General features: G+C 42.1%; 1 protein-coding gene across 3 annotated transcripts in view; it reads right to left on the bottom strand.

The window, feature by feature from the left end:
- LOC126516858 (serine/threonine-protein kinase Nek7-like) overlaps positions 1 to 20,421 on the bottom strand; it is a 39,294-nt gene that overhangs the window by 16,008 nt on the left and 2,865 nt on the right. For all 3 annotated transcript variants that reach the window (XM_050166948.3, XM_055063943.2, XM_072285582.1), the window contains 3 exons: positions 19,204 to 19,314; positions 9,899 to 10,007; positions 7,862 to 7,969 (listed from right to left, as the gene is read on the bottom strand). In XM_050166948.3, coding sequence (XP_050022905.2) covers positions 7,862 to 7,969; positions 9,899 to 10,007; positions 19,204 to 19,314 — 328 coding nt within the window. The remainder of the gene's footprint in view (positions 1 to 7,861; positions 7,970 to 9,898; positions 10,008 to 19,203; positions 19,315 to 20,421) is intronic.

Raw genomic sequence — 20,421 nt, 5'->3', positions numbered from 1 at the left:
TAGCCTAAAAATACTAAAATTTGGTGAAAAACACAAAAAAAAGACTGTTTGACTACTCAAGTTGTTAGCTGTTTATTAAAGGTTCGCTGGGTTTGCTCTGTATAGAAATGGTGTCAACAATTAAGGCACTCTGCTTTATACGTTTGCAGCTAGAATTATGTACACCACAAATGTTTATGAAGTGTTTTCATGAAATAGTCACCTAATGGAAGCCGAAATTGCAGTTGTTTTTATAATACACAGGTTCTATAAGATGGTGTTGTTGCACACGTAAGTCTGTATAACTCAAAGGTCTGAAAAATCAGGTTATGAAAAATCAGTCAGTGACTGTATTTGCATTCTTTCAGAATAAATTTTGCCCTAAACTAGGTACAAATAAAGAATATATTAAAATTATTGGTGTCAATATCAAAACTGTAAGCAAGCTCTAAACATCTGACATTTTTGGATAAAATCATAACAGTTAGCAGGTATGCAGTTTGGACACCATGACCCCCCTATCTTGAGAGAAAGCCAGACACAACTCAACGTGACTAGCTTAACTTAAAAAACATACTTCTGGTGACATTGCTACTCGATTTATTTTCACAGAACAAGCCAAGCTGCTGGATATGTGTGCGAGTCCGAATAAGTAACTTTTTCAGTGCATATGACAATGTTGTTGCTGTGCACTGTGTCCTTTGAAAAGCACTTGTGGTTCTAAGCTTAAAGGGGCCTTTAAAAGCATAAAACCACCTGCAATGCATTGGTACCCAATCAACAATAATTTTCGGTCCCAAACCATTTCTTTAGTGCTGCAAAAATGTGCTGCGTGACAATCTAAGCCAGTGGTGGAGGCCAAAGAAGATATAGCCAGTCAAGAGCTAAGAATTTGGAAAAAGCACCTGCTACAAAAGCATGCTGCCCCCATTCCGCTGGGTACTGTCACTCCGCTGTTAGTGGTCAGTGTGAAGGTCGGGGTGTATTATCTTGTGGCCTCTTTAAATTGTCCCGCAATAGAAGTTGTCATTGGTCAGTAGAGTTTGAGTAGAGACAGTTGTCCCCAAACTGTCACATACACGCGCACCTTCGCGACACTGCTTGATTACTTGGGAGCAGCCAACTGTTGCACATGTCCGTACCACTGTGCGCCCTCTCTCCAATACCGCAGGCAAACAACTGAAGCCGACCGATAGGCGCAGTGGCTCCCCTGTCGGAATGCCTCCTCCTGCAGCACGCACCTCACGCCAGGCGCAAAGCGGCCTTCTTCCATTCGTTTCGTGAGCACTGCGAGCCCGATCGCACGAGAGTGAGCATGCGGTGCCTCGGTTTCTTATGGCACGCTGGCAATTGGCCGCGCCAGCTGAGCGAAGAAGCCCAACGGCACGGCGAAAGTGGGATGTTGTGTGTAACGGCAATCCACCTTTTGTGACATCTAACTGCGCATGCGCAGCGCCCTAGCAGCTGAGGACCGAGGTGATTTGGCAGGCGCACGCCCGAACTCGACTCTCTTCTCCGAGTGAGTCGAGTACGGCCGGCCGTGGCAGGCGTTGCACTTGTCAATTGAATAGGGCGCAAGTCGTTTCTCTTAGACTGTTACAAACCGGCACATATACGTGTCTGGCCGTTCTACACGAAGTTTACCCTGACGTATATCGTGACGATGCCTGCCCGTCCTGTGGGCAGACTTCCATTCTAGCACACATGCCCTGGGGGTGCAGGTCGAGATACCCCAAGTTTAGCAAGGAGAAGTGGGACTCACTTCTGCGTAGCCCTGCTCTAGACAAGCAAATCCTGGCTGTCTGGAGTGCTCGTGACCGGGCCGGTGGGCTAGACCTACCGGTTCCGACTAGCCAGGTGCGCGACGAGTTCACGCCCATTGCCGGACCTCAAATAAAGTTCTTTCACTTACTTGTCAGCCTCACCATTATCGCTGCCGCGTGCACAGAACGCCTTTCGAACATTAGTGCCATGCAAATTTGGCGCAATACCAATGTCGTGTGTCGCTTACGGGTGCACTTCCCGTGACCACCCCAGCAGAACAGTGCGATTTTTCCGATTTCCGTAGGTAAAACGCAACCGACAGTGCCGTGAAGCCTGGATTATGGCTGTGAAGCGGCAAGATGTGCAAGAACATCTATGGCAGCTGTCAGCAGCATCTTGACTGTGCGATAAGCACTTTGTGACAGGTATGTATTGGCATGTGTAGTTTACCTCTCTGTTTTTGTCGTTACTGACTCATACGAATAATCTCAACAAATACACCAACATATGTTTGAGCTAGCGAAACAAATGATCTCTGAGCTTGTGTGAGCCTGCTGAGTGAAACGCGAAGTGTGTGTGTGTGTGTGTGTTTTCCTTTCTTTTGCTATCGTCTCTGAGTGGCCACCACTAGAATGCCGTCATTTCGCAACTTCACACCATGCACACTTACAGCTTTATAAATGCCCAGCGGATGCTTGTGATGTTGGTGTAGTTATCTGTTGGAGCCAAGCGCGCCTGCACTGCCGGGCTGATGTAGGAAACAGCTTGCACTGTGGAAGTAGCTGATGGTGCCAGCTAGCGATCGTTGATAGTTGTCATTTCGGCATTCTTGTCGGCACTAAGTAATATTTACTTGCAGAAGGCTTACGTTCGTTTAGCGAATTGTGATGTAGTACGGTATGTACTAAGGCTCATTTTCCCATCCGGTGTTTTCTGGAGTTGAGTGGCATGTCTTATTGTGTAACTGACACATTTCAGGGGCGCCTTCGCTGTCACCCAGACATATGGACTTCATACCGACGTTGTTTGTGAATATGGACCAGTTAAAAAAAATTACGCCTTCGACCGCTATGTTCGTACCGCGGCGCGTTCTAAGAGGAAAACAGGTGCCCCACAAACAGGAGGTGTCACCGATTTTGGGTATTCTGACCATTTTTTGGCATTTTTGTAATGTACATACACTTCATGTGGGTAAATAGCATACGCAAATAGGCATTATGCTGGCCTCCCCACTGCCTGTGTATATGGTCTTGTCTCCCACGCTGCTTGTTTGGTCGCAAGTCTCACGTGGGGCAGCTGTCGCGGCGTGCAGCGGCACCTACCAAATTTTTTTTTCGTGGCCATTGCACGATGGTGCCACAATGCATTGCAAAAGAAGGATTGTCCACAGCCGTTCCACCAGTAGTTCCACTAAACTGCCGACCCATTTCCTGAAGTCGAATTGAGGAATCCGGTGGCGCGCTGCACCAAGACTGCTACCACGACAAATGGGAAATCGACGCAGGTGACCTTAGCAGCCCTGCTCCGCCTTGTTGCTGCTGATGATGGATTGCCAAAGGGATTTAAGGCGGAACTGGCACATTGTTAAGAGAGAGGGTTGCCACCAGCTGCCCCGTTGGTCTGGTGTGCTCTTCGGCACCACTACTCATATGCTATTACCTGCTATATACGTACACAGTGTATAAAGCTTTTTGTCTCCTCTTTGTTGACTCCAAGAGTCCGTCTCTCATCCTCGACCCTGAGTCGCAATAACGTCTACATCCAAAATGCTGGTTATTAACTCATTACTGTGCATTATATTGGAATTCTAGTATAGTTCCGCACACCTGCCAGGGGTGGGAGATCTGCATCCTTGTCTGTTGACCTTTACTTCTTTTAATTATGTGTTTATGCAGGACCATATACCATAACAAAAGATTAAGCTGCCAGCTAAGTGATATGTACCAACACATTTCTCCATGCTTGTGTTCATCTGGTCATGCCGTGCATGTGTGCTAGAGACCATGCACATTTAAGGTGTGCAGAAGGTTTGTATGAACTACAATATTCAAAACATAAGAAAAATACTGTGCCTACAGCTTGTGTATGCACAATTTCTGAAGGCTGCGATTAGCTTCGCAGTACCACTTGCACGACAAGATTACTATTAAACATGGCTGGATATAGAGCCCAGTAACAAGGATATAGAGCCTGGTAATTGGCGACATGCTCAGCTTCATGAGTGCGAGAAGCACAGTTCGTAGTGTGCACACAGTAATTGCAAATAGGTTGTGCTTCCCAGTGGTGTGTCTCTCATTGGTCCAATGCGGTCAGTTTCATGACATTCGCCTGTCGACACTGCAGCCTTTCTGAAGCGCTTAATGCCACAGCATTGTTATTTGGCGCCATTGCAAGTAAAGCAATAGGCAACTTGTAAAGACTGCTGCTACGTGTTTAAACTGCACTCCAGAGGCAACTAGTAGACATAGGCTGATCCTACATGGAATAGAAGCCATGTGATGAAACTGCGTTGTTACCACAGACCGTCAGAGCATAAAGATAGAAGAATGGCAAAATATTGCCATCTCGTGGGGATGCTAGAAAAATAGCGTGCTCTTTTCTTAGCATAATTTCCACCATGTAGGTACACGCAAGAAATTCTTGCAGGAGCTCAACATATAACACTTTCATGTTAGTGGCACCATCTGGCGTGATGCTAGAAAACTAGCATGCTCTTTTAGCCACATCATTTCCCTGACGTACATACTAGCGAGAATTCTTGATGGAGCTCGGCATAAAACACTTTTGTGTTAAAATACTGGTTTGAGTTTGCGTTCAACTGTTTGCATTTCAGTTTGGTTCATTTCTGGCTCAAAAAAATTTTGATTATAACGGTTCATGAACCAATTTTGTGGAATCCACTTACTCCTCCACCTCGGCAAAGCATTGCACAATGCTACCAACTCGTCCGCATGCGCAAATTTTGTCAGAAGGAGGTAGAGATGGACTCTCTTGCACACATGAGAAAGCAATTGGTGTTTTTGCATGAATATCAGTTAAAGAAACTTAATAGAGTATGCAGCACACAGGGTAGCATCTCCAATGAGGTAGCTTTTTTTTTCTTCCTATGTTTGTTTTTATCTAACATCATCCATACTGAGTATAAGATCAATGAATTATACCAATTAAGTACTTGTAAAATGTAAAGAAAAGGTAACAGTTTTGCCCCAAAGGCAAAGCATTGATTGCAATAGCGAATTATTAGACAGCTATACAAAGTAAGATTAGTCCTCTTATCAGCTGCATAAACTGCTATAAACATCCGCTTACTGACTAAATTAACAAGCATGTCGTCATGTCTGCAAAGGCAAGTATGAGCACATCTCACTCGATGATCGTGGACACTCTCTGTCAGAACGCTGGTGTGATGAAGAGCGGCAGCAGCAGCGAGCGAATTCCCCTTCGTGCTGCCTCTCGTTTCAATGCGAACACAGTGCACATGAAGCCATTAGCTATCTCAGGTCTGCTAACCTTCGAACCTGCTGCAGATTGTCTCCAAGATAGAATGCATGCAGCCATGCTCAGCCCCAACAGCTGGAGTAGAAGAGGAGATGCCCACTAACCAGCCCCCCCCCCCCCCCCTCCCCCCCTGTCTCAGCCAGCTTGTGCACATCTCCCCGCTCTTCCCCTTGCACACGCGAGAAGACAGTGCGCACCCTCCCCACCTTCCTCTCTTGCAAGCACAAGAAGACATCACCTCATCAAGCCAACATCCTTCTCGGCTCATCCTCGCAAGCTTTTGCTCGCGCCTACAGCATATTGCATGAGGTGGTGATTTTATTGCACTTGTACTTTATATGGAATGCAGCGGCAACGACGACACTGGTAATTCGCCTGAAGTGTCCATGTAATTGTTATCCCATAAAAAGAAATTTGTGTTGATAACTGAATTACTATGTGGTCTTTTCCTTCATAAATGCACATTGCTCGCCTCAATGTTCTCAAAGAGAGCACTTCAAACAGCATTTTGAAGGTCCGGTAGCTCCGCAGAAGCAACAGGACCATCATTCAAGATACAAATTTCCACAAGTGCTGATGGGCAGCATAGCCAGTGAACAGACATTTGCTAGCAGTAGCACTGAACACCAGTACCTCATCCGCACAATGCACAATGCCTTGTTTCTCAAGGCAGCATGTGCCTTGAGAAACAAGTGTGGAGCAGGGACAAGTGAGCACAGAGCAGGAAGAGTAACTAAAGACCAAACACACTCTGCACTCAGTACTGATCTCGCTCGCTTCTCATACTGCTGCTGCCATCAACTTAGGATCATGCCACATATGGCCTTAATCACAAGGTTGAAAGGGAAAGATGACACTATTCGCATGGCCCTCAATACTTTGCACTTGCTAGAGAACTTCCCTTGCAAGCCTTCTTCAGCGTGCTACGTAGATGCAAGGGTGCAGTTTTAGGAGCTAAGTCAGAAAAAGAGGAGAAACAGGGAAGGCATGACATAGGAAGTATGTTGTAATTTGACACTATGAAATCTTGACTGAGTGGCTATTCATGCTGCTGGCATCCCAATGACTCCTTGTTGATACTAAAAAGGTGTACCAAAGTGTTTGTTTGTGCATGTGTGTGTGTGTGGTAGGGTAGGTTGCACAGATCCCGAGGATGCAGCATGTAGTGCGTTGCTGTGATGTCTACAACATGAACAGTAGCCGCACAGTTCCCGGCTTCATGAATTCTGGTTCTCGCGTTGTTGTCATTGCTGTGACTTTAGCTATATATTTTTTTAAAAGCCAAAGCATGTCAATAAGAATAAGTGAAGACATTTTGCACTATGATGTGCAGCTTACGAATAGACGGTGTGTGTAAGAAGAAATTTTTAATGAGTGTATTAAAGACAGCATTAATGAAAGTAAATTGTGCAATCAAGTGGGGCATGCATAGCCTCCACACTTATTTACCATGACAGGGGCGCAGCCAATTAATTTTCTCTTTGCTTCAGGTATTTACTAGTGGTACGATGGCGAGCGAACTGTATGCGTATGATCTGTGATATCAGAGGTAGCACGAATTGACATTGTATTACATAAAACTTCAAAAATCAGGTCTATAGCAAAGGAGGAAGTGAGCATTTGACATTTCGGTCAGTTTGTTGCTATTGGTAAATGATATAAGCAGCCACGGGCACTGAGGATTCTGAAAGCTTAACGAGGATGGTATATGTAAAAAACCTCCTGTATATCTTTCTTTTTATGCAATTGCATGTGGTGCACAGTTTTGCACTGCTAGAGTAAAAAAAAAAAGTCAGAAGCACGTACACTGTGGCCCAGGAATGTTTTGTACAACTCCATGGTTGTTTTGCTCTGCTTGAAAGCACCAAGCATGCATCCAACCATGAGTCATAAAAAGTGGACCTCGTGTGCCATTTACAGCCATGGATCCATGCACTGAGACGATGTCAGCATTCATTTGCACCTTCAGTGTTATGGTTACAGGGTATACGTACATGCTACTGCAATCATTGGTTTTCCCATCCATGAGGACACCCTTTCTTCTACTCCCAGCAACAAGCGTTTTTTTAAGTCACTTTACCCAATGGCCTAATTGTGAGATTCAACATAAACATGATTCTATGGAGCTCCTCAAACTTTGTTTCAGCTGCAGGTAACTGCAAGGGTCTTTGCCGAGGCAGTTGTAGTTACCAGCACATACCCAGCATCTGTCCCCATTCTAGCCTACAGCCCAATTTGTGAGTCGTAAATTGAGGTGCACGAAATAAAGAAATAAAGTTATATGCTTCAACTATTTAATTCTGAACAAGCAACCATTATTATTTTTTTAGTTTAGGTTCAGGCACATTTCAAGAATATCAGCTAGGGAGGGTGTCCTCTCAGTTTTGGTTAATATTCCGGTTCAGTTACAGCTTTTGGTTCTCTTTTCGTTCTACATCCTGGTCATGTCTGGCATAAAAAGAGTGAGGTGCTGATGCACTAGAAATACCATGACAAGTTTTTTGGTCCAAAAATGTCCCCAGCTGTAGCTTCATCCCATGCATCGAAATGTTTAAATTGCAAAAAGACAGTAACTTCAGGTACAGAACAGGCCACTGACAATAAATATGAAAGGACTTGCCAAAAGAGTTGGCAGCAACACTGCTGGGATTGAAGAAGCGTCCCAGTCCTAGGTCTCCCAGCTTGACCCTACCATCACTAGTGATGAACACGTTGGCCGGTTTCACATCTGCACATATAGGTTGCACGTAGCAAAACAGCAACTCTGAACTAAATTATTCTTGCATTTCCAAACATGCATACACTTAATTTACACAGAAATGTTCGCCGGGAAACCTTCATTCAAGCTGGCCTGTGAAATTCAGATAAGTCACAAGAAAATAAAAGAGAAATAGAGCTGTGAGAAACATATTTGTTGCATAAGCACACACAACAAGGAAAATGGGCAAAAAGAAGAAATTTGAAGTAAATATAACATGCAATTGATCATTGTGCAATAAAGAAACTGGGTGTACAAATGCCTTTTTTTGTTGTTGTAGCATTTTGCTGCAGCAAGAACTACAACTAAAACAGAAACGACGGATTTGGTGACACAATGAGTTATCACTAATGAAGAAACAATGGTAGTGGCTGTGCACCACCAGCACAAATTGTAATGCAAAGAGAAAAAATGGATCAAAGCTGCTGGTATGCATAACTAGATGGAGGTGTGACATGCGATTGCTCTGCAGCCAGTTTTTAAGTGCGGTGCAGTCGCAAGTGTACGTTTTAGAACCTGATTTAAGCTAATGTTACAATGCAAGAAAAGCTAGAAATGGAACAAAGCACTGTGGCATTTTGCCCATGTTTGCATTTGAATTTATGCTGACAGTAAGTTAATATTGTCATCACCACTGTTTCATTTATAATGTTGTATTGTTTTCTTAAAGGGACATTAAAGAGAAAATTTATTTCAGCTGTATTAGTAGGTTATCCTGCTGCAATACCAAAAACGTGGGTCAAACTGTGAGAAGAAGCTTGATATGGAAAAGACACAAAAACAAAATACGGGTGACAATGCCATATTAAAGTTTCCACACCAGCCTGCCATAGTGTCATGGATTTTGGCAGTGCCTCGTAGAGCCTAGTTAATTTCTTATCGGTAAAGAAGGACTACATTGCATTCTTAAAGAACCAGAGTCTGAAATTGGCAAGTTGCAAGAACCTTTACTGAGCCTACAACAGTGAAATATGAATAAATAACTTGGAATCCGTGACATCACACTGATGTGCTGGTGCTCGGGTTTCAAGGTGAAATTTTAAAAGCTAGAACTTTGAACTTCATTTTCTTTTTTAATAATCAACCTATTACACCAAAATAAATGAAAGACTGCTTTATCAGCATGAAATTAGTTAGTGTTTTCCTTTAGTGTCCCTTTCTATTGCTCCTACAATCATGATCAAGCAGTATTTTCCTATGTGCAGCTTGCTCCCTTACCACCAGCATCTTTGATCTGAGGAGCCAGAGGCTGTGTAATCGATCAATCACTTTCGGATATACTGTCACTTTTGCATGATGTGGTGTCTGGCACAACACCTCACTGGAGCAACAGGTGTCCTACCCACTGGCTTAGCCAATCGGTGTCCACTGAAAGTCCCACTATCCCCAAAAGTGCTTGACCAGGTGCATTAGTACAAGTTTTATTATGTTACCAGCAAATTAGGCACCACCAATAGACTGATTATTTTTTTCTACCCTGTTAATAAACAAAGCTGTCTATGACAACTTTATTGATCCAAAAACACCTTCTTGAGGCAGTTACGCTTGAATGCAAAACTTACAAAGGTCACTAATGAGGACCAGGTGTGTTGTTTAAATAAGTAGCACAATGCCTCTGAAGATGGCTATGTAAGGATAGTGATTTCAAACGATGGTGACTGGTCCAGGAAGGCAGTTCTCATCATGCTACACACATAGCAAGAAACGTTGTGCAGACCTGGTGTTGTGCGGCATCTATGAGGGAAAAAAAAAAAGATGCCATACAATCTCCTTTGCCTATGCAATTGAAACTGCTACTGACATTAACAGCACTGCATTTACCTTACAGCAGGTCTTGATGCTCGTATATTTGATTATAACCTAGCTCAGAATGCAACATGGAATGCCATGGCTGAATACCTCTGTGCATTATCCTCTTCAAGTGCATGTGCTTGAGGGCGGCACACACCTGCGAGAAGTACCTCCAGATGGTTGGCTCGGGAACCAGCTTACCATGCTGCCTGAAACACTACAGCCAATGCAGTGCACTTTCAGAGAAAGTGTCTCCACTAAACAAACATTGCACTTTTTCAATGAACCCAAAAACCAGTAACAAGTAATGCTTTAGAGCACAGGGATTGGTTCTCATGTGGATGATGCACTTACACACCCTTTTTCAGCACAGTAATGATTTTACTAAATGGGATAATGACTTAACACACCCATAAGGAAGCTTCACAGAAAGGCCACTCGAGAAGAAAACAAAACAAGTGGATGCATGTTTGCTTATTTTCGCTAGTGTTTTGTTATCCCAGTTTGAAACTTTCAGTGTGTTCCAAGTGAACATTCTCAATTACCATGTTTTCTTGCAGCACAGGAAAGAGTGAAAGGAGAGAAAAAAAGAGATCAGACTTCAGTGATTCCTACAGCTCTGAACTCATTTACAGTGACAGCAGCATTCTCTCCCAGTGAAGACCAGCACTTCCTTTGTTTGTTTGTTTTCGTAGCCTGCTTCTTCCTCAAATAATTGCACTCACCCATTACAGGGAACTGGACAAGAACCCAGCAGTTATAGGGTGGTTTGTTAGGGAGGAAGGGCACCATCATATAAAAACTTATAATTTAAAGTAAGATTTAAAAAGAAGAAATATTTACTACAATATTTGAAAGGTAATTGTAATTGTGTGATTATGCAGAAAGAGTAGTGTTGATTAGAATGTTATAACCTTTTTATTCTTTGTGATGTACTCAACTTCCTTTCTGTATGACACAGTAATGCATATTGTGAATTTGTAACCATGTACAGGGAAAGACTTTAGCACTCTTGGAATCCCCCTGTCTAAGTTGGCTACATTTATTTAGTTAATATGCACACCTTTATATGACATTATATACATAGTTGGTTGGCCAGAGGGTTATGCAATAATGTTTTTTGTTCACGGTGGTTCAGCATTTTACTCCTTAAATATATTTGTTTCAGGTAATCTTGGTGCATCATGTTTATTTTTGTTTGTTTTGTGTGAAGCAGTCACATTTTTTTTATATCGTTCAGTAGGACAATGTCCAAGTACCTACCTGCCCAACGTGACTGCAATATAACATTTGGGATGACCTTCAAATCAGAAGTCTCCTTACACCAATTTTTTAAATTCAGTTTTTGCATAAATAAATATTTAGGCTGCAGGTGAGGAGACAGTTGCTGCATTAAAAGCTTCATGTACAGGCTTGATGACTCGTTTTGGAGGTCCCACCTGGGGCTTTTCAAAAGCGTTTAGCAAAGCAATGAATGGGGATAGTTGGTGGACGTTCATGATCATGCTGCACTTAGTGTTACACTGATGGAAGAACTAATGCACGAACATAAAGGAACAAATTGTGGATGTACGTGGCGTAAGCTACCAACTCTAATACTGTTTGAGAACACGCTTATATACGAGGTATATATACAAGGTTAGATACAACAAAACGTGGATGTACTTGCGCTACGTACATCCACGTTTTGTTTCTATATGTTCATCCATTAGTTCTTTCATCAGTGTAACACTAAGCACACCACCGATCATGAACCTTCCAATAGACTTTGAGGCCAAAACTTCTACTACAACTGATGTCACAAGCGAAATGATGCAGTGCCACCTATGAGATTTAAGCACTTTTATTTTCTTCGTACATCTGCAGTACAAATATACAGGGCACTTGGTGCTGTTGAATACTGTGAGCTACTGTGTAAGCTATGTGGCACAATTACTGCAGCGTCGCTGTTGGCATGCTTTCTATGTTTTTTTTTCCACCAACAAGCTTATTCTAGACGTATCCTCTATTGTGGGTATGTGCCATGTTTGAGGCTTATCATCATTGTCATGTAGGCCTCTTTTGTGTCACCGACGCTGTTTTCACAATCATAACAACGAAGAATTGCACACGAACACACCATGAACAACTTCTATGTGATGCACATAATGCAAGCCTCGTACCCTGCAGTGTTGCTTGTTCTGGTTCTGCCACTGCTCTCAGAGTCTATGGGGAGTGCAAAGCTTCCCACTAATTGCCCAGCACTGTTGTGGCACGATAAGTCAGTCCTTAGCGCACTCGACTCCCAAATACACATTGCTTCACTGGCATGGGTTCAAGTCCTAGTGGAGGGATTTGTGAAGTTTTATTTTTCTCCACACTGTGACAATGATGACGCTGGGGAAGATGAGATGGCCTAAAACAATAAATCATCATTGTGTGTCATCGATGATGACGGTCAGCATCAGCGTAACAGGATGGACGGATGGGAGAGACAAACAGACAAGGCAAACCCAGTTTTGAGAACTTAACTGCTGTTGCAATAAAAGGACCCATGAATTTCCACATAAAAACATGCATCACAGGGTGTGCTGCTCCTTTTATATATTAGTACTATTAAGTTGGATAGCACATACATTTGCTGGCAATATTCTCCCCATGGGTTCAAAAAAGGATTACCATACGCATTGCCATATGAATCGGCACACTCAAAGACAGATCAAGGTAGCAACAGTAAGGCCATGCTCGCGTCAAGTAGTGCCATCACCCAGTACATGAATCTTACATTACATACAGAAAGGCTAGATGCTGTAGGCTAACCCTGCAACTGCTGAAATGCTCCACAAAAAAAAATAAAAGGCAGCATTTATGACACAAAGTTTAGGACGATTCAGACAACCACAAAGCCAGAAGGGAAGAACATGATACATAGACATGGACTACATACCCCCTTGTCTTTAAGCTCTATGCAACTTATCCTGGACTTGCCAAAGAACTTCAAATGAAGAGCGTTCTCTCTCACGCATAATAAGAAGCTCCACAGGACTTTTGCACCATGTGCCACAGGTGCCGTTTATGAAGCACCACTGACAAGTGACAAGGTGCACTTTCCTGAGCAAAAGTGTACAAATCAGGGATCCTGTGACCAAGCAGATTTTGTTCTCTGCTTATAAATATAACTTCAAATCAAGGATTACAGTTGTAACATGCATTGGGAGTTTTCCAGTGCACTCGTCAATTTCAGTTTGTGCATCCAAATTATGAATAAAGTAAGTTTTGGGGGGTACCCGTGGTCTGCATATGTTTTCTGACAGGTGTGCATCTGCCAGACAGGATGATGTATGAATGACTGTGAGGGCAGGAGCATCAGTTGACGGTTTAAAACTAAAGGGGGTGGGGGTGGGGGGAGGTTTTATTTACCTGCACACTGCGATGCACTTAGTGTGAGCGACAACTTGTTGTGACAAATATTCTAGGAAGGAGCCAATTTACAAATGCACATGAACTACTGGAAGCATACCATATCAAGATAGGAGAAACTGCTTGCACCAATGTGCCTGCTTGCATATTTGGCTCTAAAATAATATTTTTTTTTATTGAGAGGTATGATGACGATGATGATGTGTGGTTTTTTATGGCGCAAGGGCTAGGTTTCGCCAAAGAACGCCATGACAAGCGGTAATGTTGACGATGTATTGTGGATGGCGTGCACAATGAATTCCTCATGGTAGATGTAACCTGGCTGTAAAAGGGCCTAAAACCTGTTGCTTTAAGAATATATAGATGCTAAAATAATGATGCTGACTAGGTAGTTACGTGGGCTATAGCAATGGGCTTTCGTTAAGACATGATGCTACAAAACATAACAATGACACCAGAGTTTCAAGAGAGCCCTTGAATGCAGGGCTGTTAGCCCCGTGCTAAATGTTGCATGGCCAAATGACTTTCAAGGTGTCAGTTTCGGCTAAGAAATCTAAGACTGTTTGCAGATTAAAAAGCAGTTCATCGCTAAGAAAAAATGCAGGGTGAAGGGGCATATTCTCGCGATATGCAGAAGTGAAATACTTTTTCCTCTCTGTTTCTATTGCAGGGCACTGAATAAGAACATGGAGGACTGTCAGACTATTGGCACACTTAATAGAAATCGGAGGATCGCCTCCAGTCAAGAGATAAGAGTGAGTACCGTATGTGTGGCCTATTCTTAATCGGCAAAGAAGTACTTCCTTGCTGTTTTCCCACTTATCCAGTTCCCCAGTTTTGGTTTTATCACGTGAAGCTTATTCATTGCTTGTGTATCCCACTCGCATTGCCAATGATTCCTCAATTTACGGAGCAGAAAAGGCTTTAGGTCTGTGGCAGGGATGGGGATATTTCCATCTTTGTCGCTAAAACTCACTGACGTAGCCATTTCGTCAGCAGCTACATTGCCTTCTATACCCCTGTGGCCAAGTACGGAGCATAAGACGATCACTTGGTTGCACATATTTGCGGAGCACAACAAGGTATATAGTTCATTCAAAACGGAGTTATTGTGTTTTCGTAGGCTAATTAGGGTTCTCACTAGACTTAATGAGTCTGTGAAGACAATAGTCTTAGCGATATTTGTGAGCCTTATGCGTTTAATGGCCTTAAGTATAGCATATGCTTCCGCTGTAAAGATACTGGTGTGTGGGTTTAGAGCTCCAGATGTTGAAAATGAGAGTCCCAGAGCTGTGTAAGCAACACCAGCAGGAGACTTCGAAGCATCTGTGTAAAATTCATCACAGGAGTACTTCTCCTTAAGTTCCAGAAAATGCAAATATATGTGTGCCTTCAGGGCTCGTTTCGATATTTCTAAGAAAGAGATGTAACATTGGGTAGTCTTCCACTCCCAAGGCAGTGGAAGCCGTGTAGGAGCCATTAGGACATTGTCTAAAAGAGGGACCCCTGTTTTTTCTGAGAGAGCATCCAACTGGAAGGACAGAGGAGGCCTAGTAGCTGGGCGGTTACGAAACAGCCTAGCAGTGGACAAGTCGCAAATAGTAGAATGACAAGGATGTTTAATATCTGAGTTAACTTTCAGGGCGTGGGAGAAAGTTAATATGCCCTTTGGTAGTGCAATGACCATTCGTTAGATTCGACATAGAGGCTTTGCACAGGGCTTGTCCTAAAGGCGCCTGTAGCAAGGCGGATGCCTAAGTGGTGAATAGGATCTAGGATTTTTTTAGCACTAGGTCCAGCAGAATTATAGACTATTGCTCCATAGTCAAGCTGTGTTAAGAGGAAGCTTTAGCTCGGGCCCAACTCCGACGCGGCCTATTCAAATGCATGTAAAAACACAAAAAAGTTTTTCTGAGGTAACTTCTGGACCGATTTTAATGAAATTTGTTGCATTTGAGAGACAAAGTTAAATTCTAGTGACTGTTGAAAGTGGAGTTTCGATTTTGGGCCTGAATTTTGTTACGATTTTCAAATATTCAATAGTTTGAAAAAAAAATAGAAGCACAAAGTTTACAAATTCACAGCTCTGCATCAAGAACAGATAGCACGGTTCTGTAAACGGCATCCATTAGATCATTCAAAGCGGACAAATTCAATATGTCATTTTACATCTTACGTGAATTTGTTACGTTGGTTACAAGGGTTCTGCAAAAGCTGTATTTCCATATTACTAAATTCTTTTATATTCATGCGTAACATATCAATTTTGTCCGCTTTAGATGTACTATTAGATCCAATTCACAGAATTGTATTATCATTTTTCGTTGTTGAGTTACAGAGTTGTAAACTTGATAGTTTCGTTCTTTGAAAATATTTCATTTTTGCCAATTTTTTAAGCAAAAATTGACAACCTAACTCAAAAATTCGAAACCAACAGTCACCAGATTTGAAGTTCTTCTTTTAAATGCAACAAACCTCGTCAAATTTGGTGCAGTGGTTGCCGAGAAAAACGAATTCTCGAAAACGAAAGAATGTGTGTGCTTGAAAGTGTGGGTTTCCTTTGCACTTTAGTTTCAGAAGTGCTATCAGTGTTAACCAGTTTTATACCTTGCTTGAGATGTGCTCATAGCATCAGATCAATCTTAAGTCACGACTGTTGTAGCTAGATACTTCCAGACAAACAGGCTTGGCTGATGTATAAAAGACATGTAGAACTTCCATAATTGTCGCAATGGCAATGTCTAGAATGCCCGATGATGCAGTATAAACAAAGGCCAATTCTACATTATCCATCATGTTGTCTCTATTGGCTCTGCCAACCTGCATCTCTTTTTGGTAGATACAACTTTACCCAATAAGTTTCTTCAGTTCTTTTTTTAGATGTAGAAACAGTTTGTTGTAGGCTGTATGTATCTGTCACTTCTATGCAACAATATGGAACTTTTTAGTTAGCTCTGCATAAGGCATAAATGCCTGCTGCATTCAGCTTTTGCAATTCCTAACCACGAATGTGTGTGAGCATTGTTATGCACTAATTGCTCATTTCCAAGAAGAAACTAACAACTTCACTTATGAATGTTATACTATGTATACAGCAACTCACAATAAGAGAAGCATCAAAGTTTGCAGCCAGTACTTCACAAACAACCTTTAACAATGCTTGCATCCCTTCAGAGGGCTTGCTGTGAAGCCAGACACAGTAAAAATTGAAAAAAAAAAAATGTATTTGGTCACTTCAGTAGGCAATTCAATTATTCATATCCCGTTAATTTGAGGGCTTATTTCACACTTTCTCACAGAAACCAATATGGAAGGCAGTTACTCTATATTGCACTCCATATTTGATACTGAATTTGCTGTCCAGCTCAGTACAAGTGCCACATGCATAAGTGAAATTTTAAAATTGTTATTAAAGCACAGAACATTGACCTTGACCCTTTAAGGATAGGAAAACAATTGCAATAACTGGTAAAAAATACAGGATTTCTTTAACATTTCGTAAACAATTCAGGTTAATTTTTAAAGCATAGCCACATCATGACTTTACAAATTTGTTCGACATGTGTTTCTTTTTTGTTGCGTGTGCATGTTCCCACAAGTGCACCGCCTTTCACAACAGCAATGACCAGCCAACCAGCCCACCAATATCTCCTCTACAAATCTGTACTGCGCTAAAGAGGACAAGACCACAATGAAGAAGACAGGAAAACCGCTTCTTCACTGTGGTGTTCTCCTGGATAGCCCAATTTATAGAGTATGAACCAACTAGACCAGCAGTATGCATTGTTAAGCTCCATTTTGAATTTGAATTAAAAAGGCATAGCTCAGTGAAAAAATAAAATGACAAAAGGTGGGCTTCCCTGTGTAGTCACCTTTTCTAAATTACATTTTACAACAAAAAAAGGTATGCATAATTATGCCTTCCACAGAAATATTATTTTTGCGAAAAAATGAGCATTATCGCAGTTACTCTGTCCATATAATAATGACCAACAAGAATAAGGGGAATGAGGGGCTTTATTTCTTTGTTACAATCATATGCAGCAAACAGACAATGAAGCCAGAGAAAGCATCGAAGAAAGTAACTATTATTTTTTATTGAAATGCAGAAATAATAGGAAAAATGGAAATGAAAGTGGACAAAAACAGAAGTTGCCAAAGGTGCGAGCAGAAGCCACACCTTCTGCATTACATGCGCGATGCTATACCATTGGGCTACTGTGGTGGTTATCCTCCCATCAACTCTCTTGTGTATTTGTGTATGTGTACGAGATTAGCCCTTGGAGAGGTAGCCAGTGCCACTCGGAGTTATGGTGGTGGAATGTTGAACTTCCTTTCAACCACAAGGATTACCTTCAACTGCAACAGCAAGAATTAAGCTACCAATGCCATTTTCCCTTTGTCAAAGCCTTTTTGAAAGGAACAAACACAGACAATTCGCATCCTACAAATTAAAAAAAAAAATTTGGACATGACATCAACATTTCTGTTTTGAATCACAGTATTAAATTTGAAAAACTGATATTCAATTATGGCAAAATATACAAGGCTACTAGTATAATTATTGTAGCCTGCTTCACTGAAGAAAATCTATACATATGGTTCACTCGCTGCTTCAAGCATTTGATGGAACATGGTTATAAAGGCACGATTTGAGGACAGGGCACAGAAAGAATGCACACAGGACAGTCGCTGAATGTGCATTCTTTCTGCGTCCTGTCCTCAAATTGCGCCGTTATAACCATGTTGCATCAAGCCAGCAACCAACTAGCCCATCTAAGTCTGTTAAGTGCTTCAAGCACTTGTCAAACTTAGCTGGCCTTTCACCTTTCGCTCATTTACAAGGTACCCAGTCGAACACACTTACAAACTGGATTGTTTGCAATCGAGTATATGACTCAATTTTTTTTCTCTTTACTAACTCCTCTCTGTAATTTTTTTTTTTTTTAGTTTCAGAAACAGAGTAATACCCAGTATTCAATTCACTATTTATACACGTACCCCTATTAATTACACAAGTGCCACTTCAGTCACTTCATACTGACTGTCTTGTCATATCAGTTTGTGATGTCAGAGTCCCAATGTTACTTGCTTTAGCTATCTTTGTACAGCTCTCCAATTTTTTAATAACTTTGCAGCAGCATCCACCGGTATGATGGTAAATGTTGTGTCATGAAGCACATCTGCAAAAGCAGCAAGGGTAAGTGCATGGGCTCAGAGAGGCCTCCTGTCCGAGCATTGTTTGCTAGGCTATTCCATTCAGCTCGACATAGTCGCTGATGCTTATCATTGCAACCACTTACTGTAATTACTGTGTGCGCACAAGAGCTATGGGAGACTATGGTCAATCTCAGCAGATGGGAGTTACGCATTGCTTGCTCAAAATAATATAAGTGCTTGCATTGGAAGCTGTAAGCAGCAGGGGCCATGTTGGACTGAATGAAATAGCCTATTAGACGATGCTCAGACAGAAGCACATTCCGCATGCATGAACCTTACGCTTGCTACTTTCACAGGTGCACTCTGAGACAAGGCGCTGTCACTGAGCCAGTTAATGCACCTGTGACAGGATTAAAAACTGGAGAGCTGTACAAGGCACTGTAGCCTGCTTGGCCGGAAGGAAAAGGAACACACCCACTGTCAACAGCGGACAGGTTCTCCATGCTCAGAACACGTTGAATGGCCAGAGAAGCGACAAATCCAAACGATTTCCCATGGCAGCAAGCCAGGCAGTGCCTAGGTTTGCAGCAGGCGATGCACTGAAGGCAGTGCCTGTCGCCTTCTTCGCACTTTCACAGCGCATTACTTTTGTAGGCGCTCAAAGAAGCTGATGTTGCACGAAGTGCTGGTGCAATGCTCTTATGTTCCCTTCATCCACATTTTACAGTGTACCTTCATCTCAGTTTTACTCTGTGAAGCAGACATGGCTAAAAGCACCAACTGCGTAATAACAGAAAAGAATGTTTCATGTTTACTCGCCATTCTGCATGCGTAAAATGTGCAGTGAAACTTGCCTTTATAAACTGTGCCAGGTCACCACCATCTGCTAGCTCAAGTACAATGTTGAGTTCCCCATTCCAAATGAAGGAGCTGTGATATTTTATGATGTGTGGATGATCTAGCTTCTGCAGAAAAGAAGAAAAAAAAATAATGTGGGAAGAAAGGCTGCAGGCTTGTGGAAAAGAGAGATTACTGGGATTATGCCACCTCAAAATATGGTTTACCTTGGTTAAATGATGCACTTATCTCCATCATAATCATCTTCACCACTCCTACAAGAGCCAGACACACATGCTATCACCATTCCATTGAAGCAAAATCAACATTTCTTGAGTGACGTCGCCGCAGATGACGAGCACTTTGGTTTTATTGTGAATGCTAAATAATGCGGTAATAAACTGAATACAGTGCAAAATGCTACCTGTGTGAAATCTGGGTTGAAATCGAACAAGTGGTTTAGCTGGAACAGCTATGTATACCTGGTGTTTCTATTCATATGCAACACTCAGTACATCATGCTAAAACATGATAACATTTTTATTTTCTGGCTTCGTTTTACATTTTAAAAGCGTTCTGAACCTGACATTTTCGACTTGCATATTTTCTTTTTGTTAATGAATGTTCGAACATTTTAAACCGCAGAAAAAATAGCAGCAAGTGCAAGAGCGCCCCAAGTAATTTGCTTCAATACTTGTTACTACAAGCCTACAAGCTAGTTTAGGTTTCTGTACCTAGGCGGTGGACTCGTCCTGACATCACAATACATTGGCTTGCTCCATTCCCACAATCCCTGCAGCTTCCACATGCAATTGCAGCCAGCACAAACACATACAGTACTCTTGCTTATATTTTTTGTTTGTTAAATGCCATCATTAAATTAAACTATGGTTTTATGTGCCAAAGCCACGATCTGATTATAAGGCATACCAAAGTGACCCTGGATTAATTCTGACCACTTGGGGGTTCTTTAATGTGCACCTAATTCTAAGTACACAAGCATTTTTGCATTCCACCTACATCGTACTGCAGCCGCCGCAGCCGGGCTCGAACCCACGATTTCGAGTTCAGCAGTGCGATGTTATAGCCACTAAGCTACCGTGGCAGGTTGATAATGTCGTCATACCTATAGCCTTATTGCTACATGGTTCTCTTTCTCTGTCATGACATTATGATCATATCTATGATGCCAAGTCCAGCATTTCAAGACTGACTTTAGTATCCAATTGAAATAT

Source organism: Dermacentor andersoni, chromosome 1 (genome assembly GCF_023375885.2).
Source record: "Dermacentor andersoni chromosome 1, qqDerAnde1_hic_scaffold, whole genome shotgun sequence".
Classification (NCBI taxonomy): Eukaryota; Metazoa; Arthropoda; class Arachnida; order Ixodida; family Ixodidae; genus Dermacentor; species Dermacentor andersoni.
Note: the sequence above shows the minus strand (reverse complement) of the source record. Positions and strands in the feature narration are given on the sequence as shown.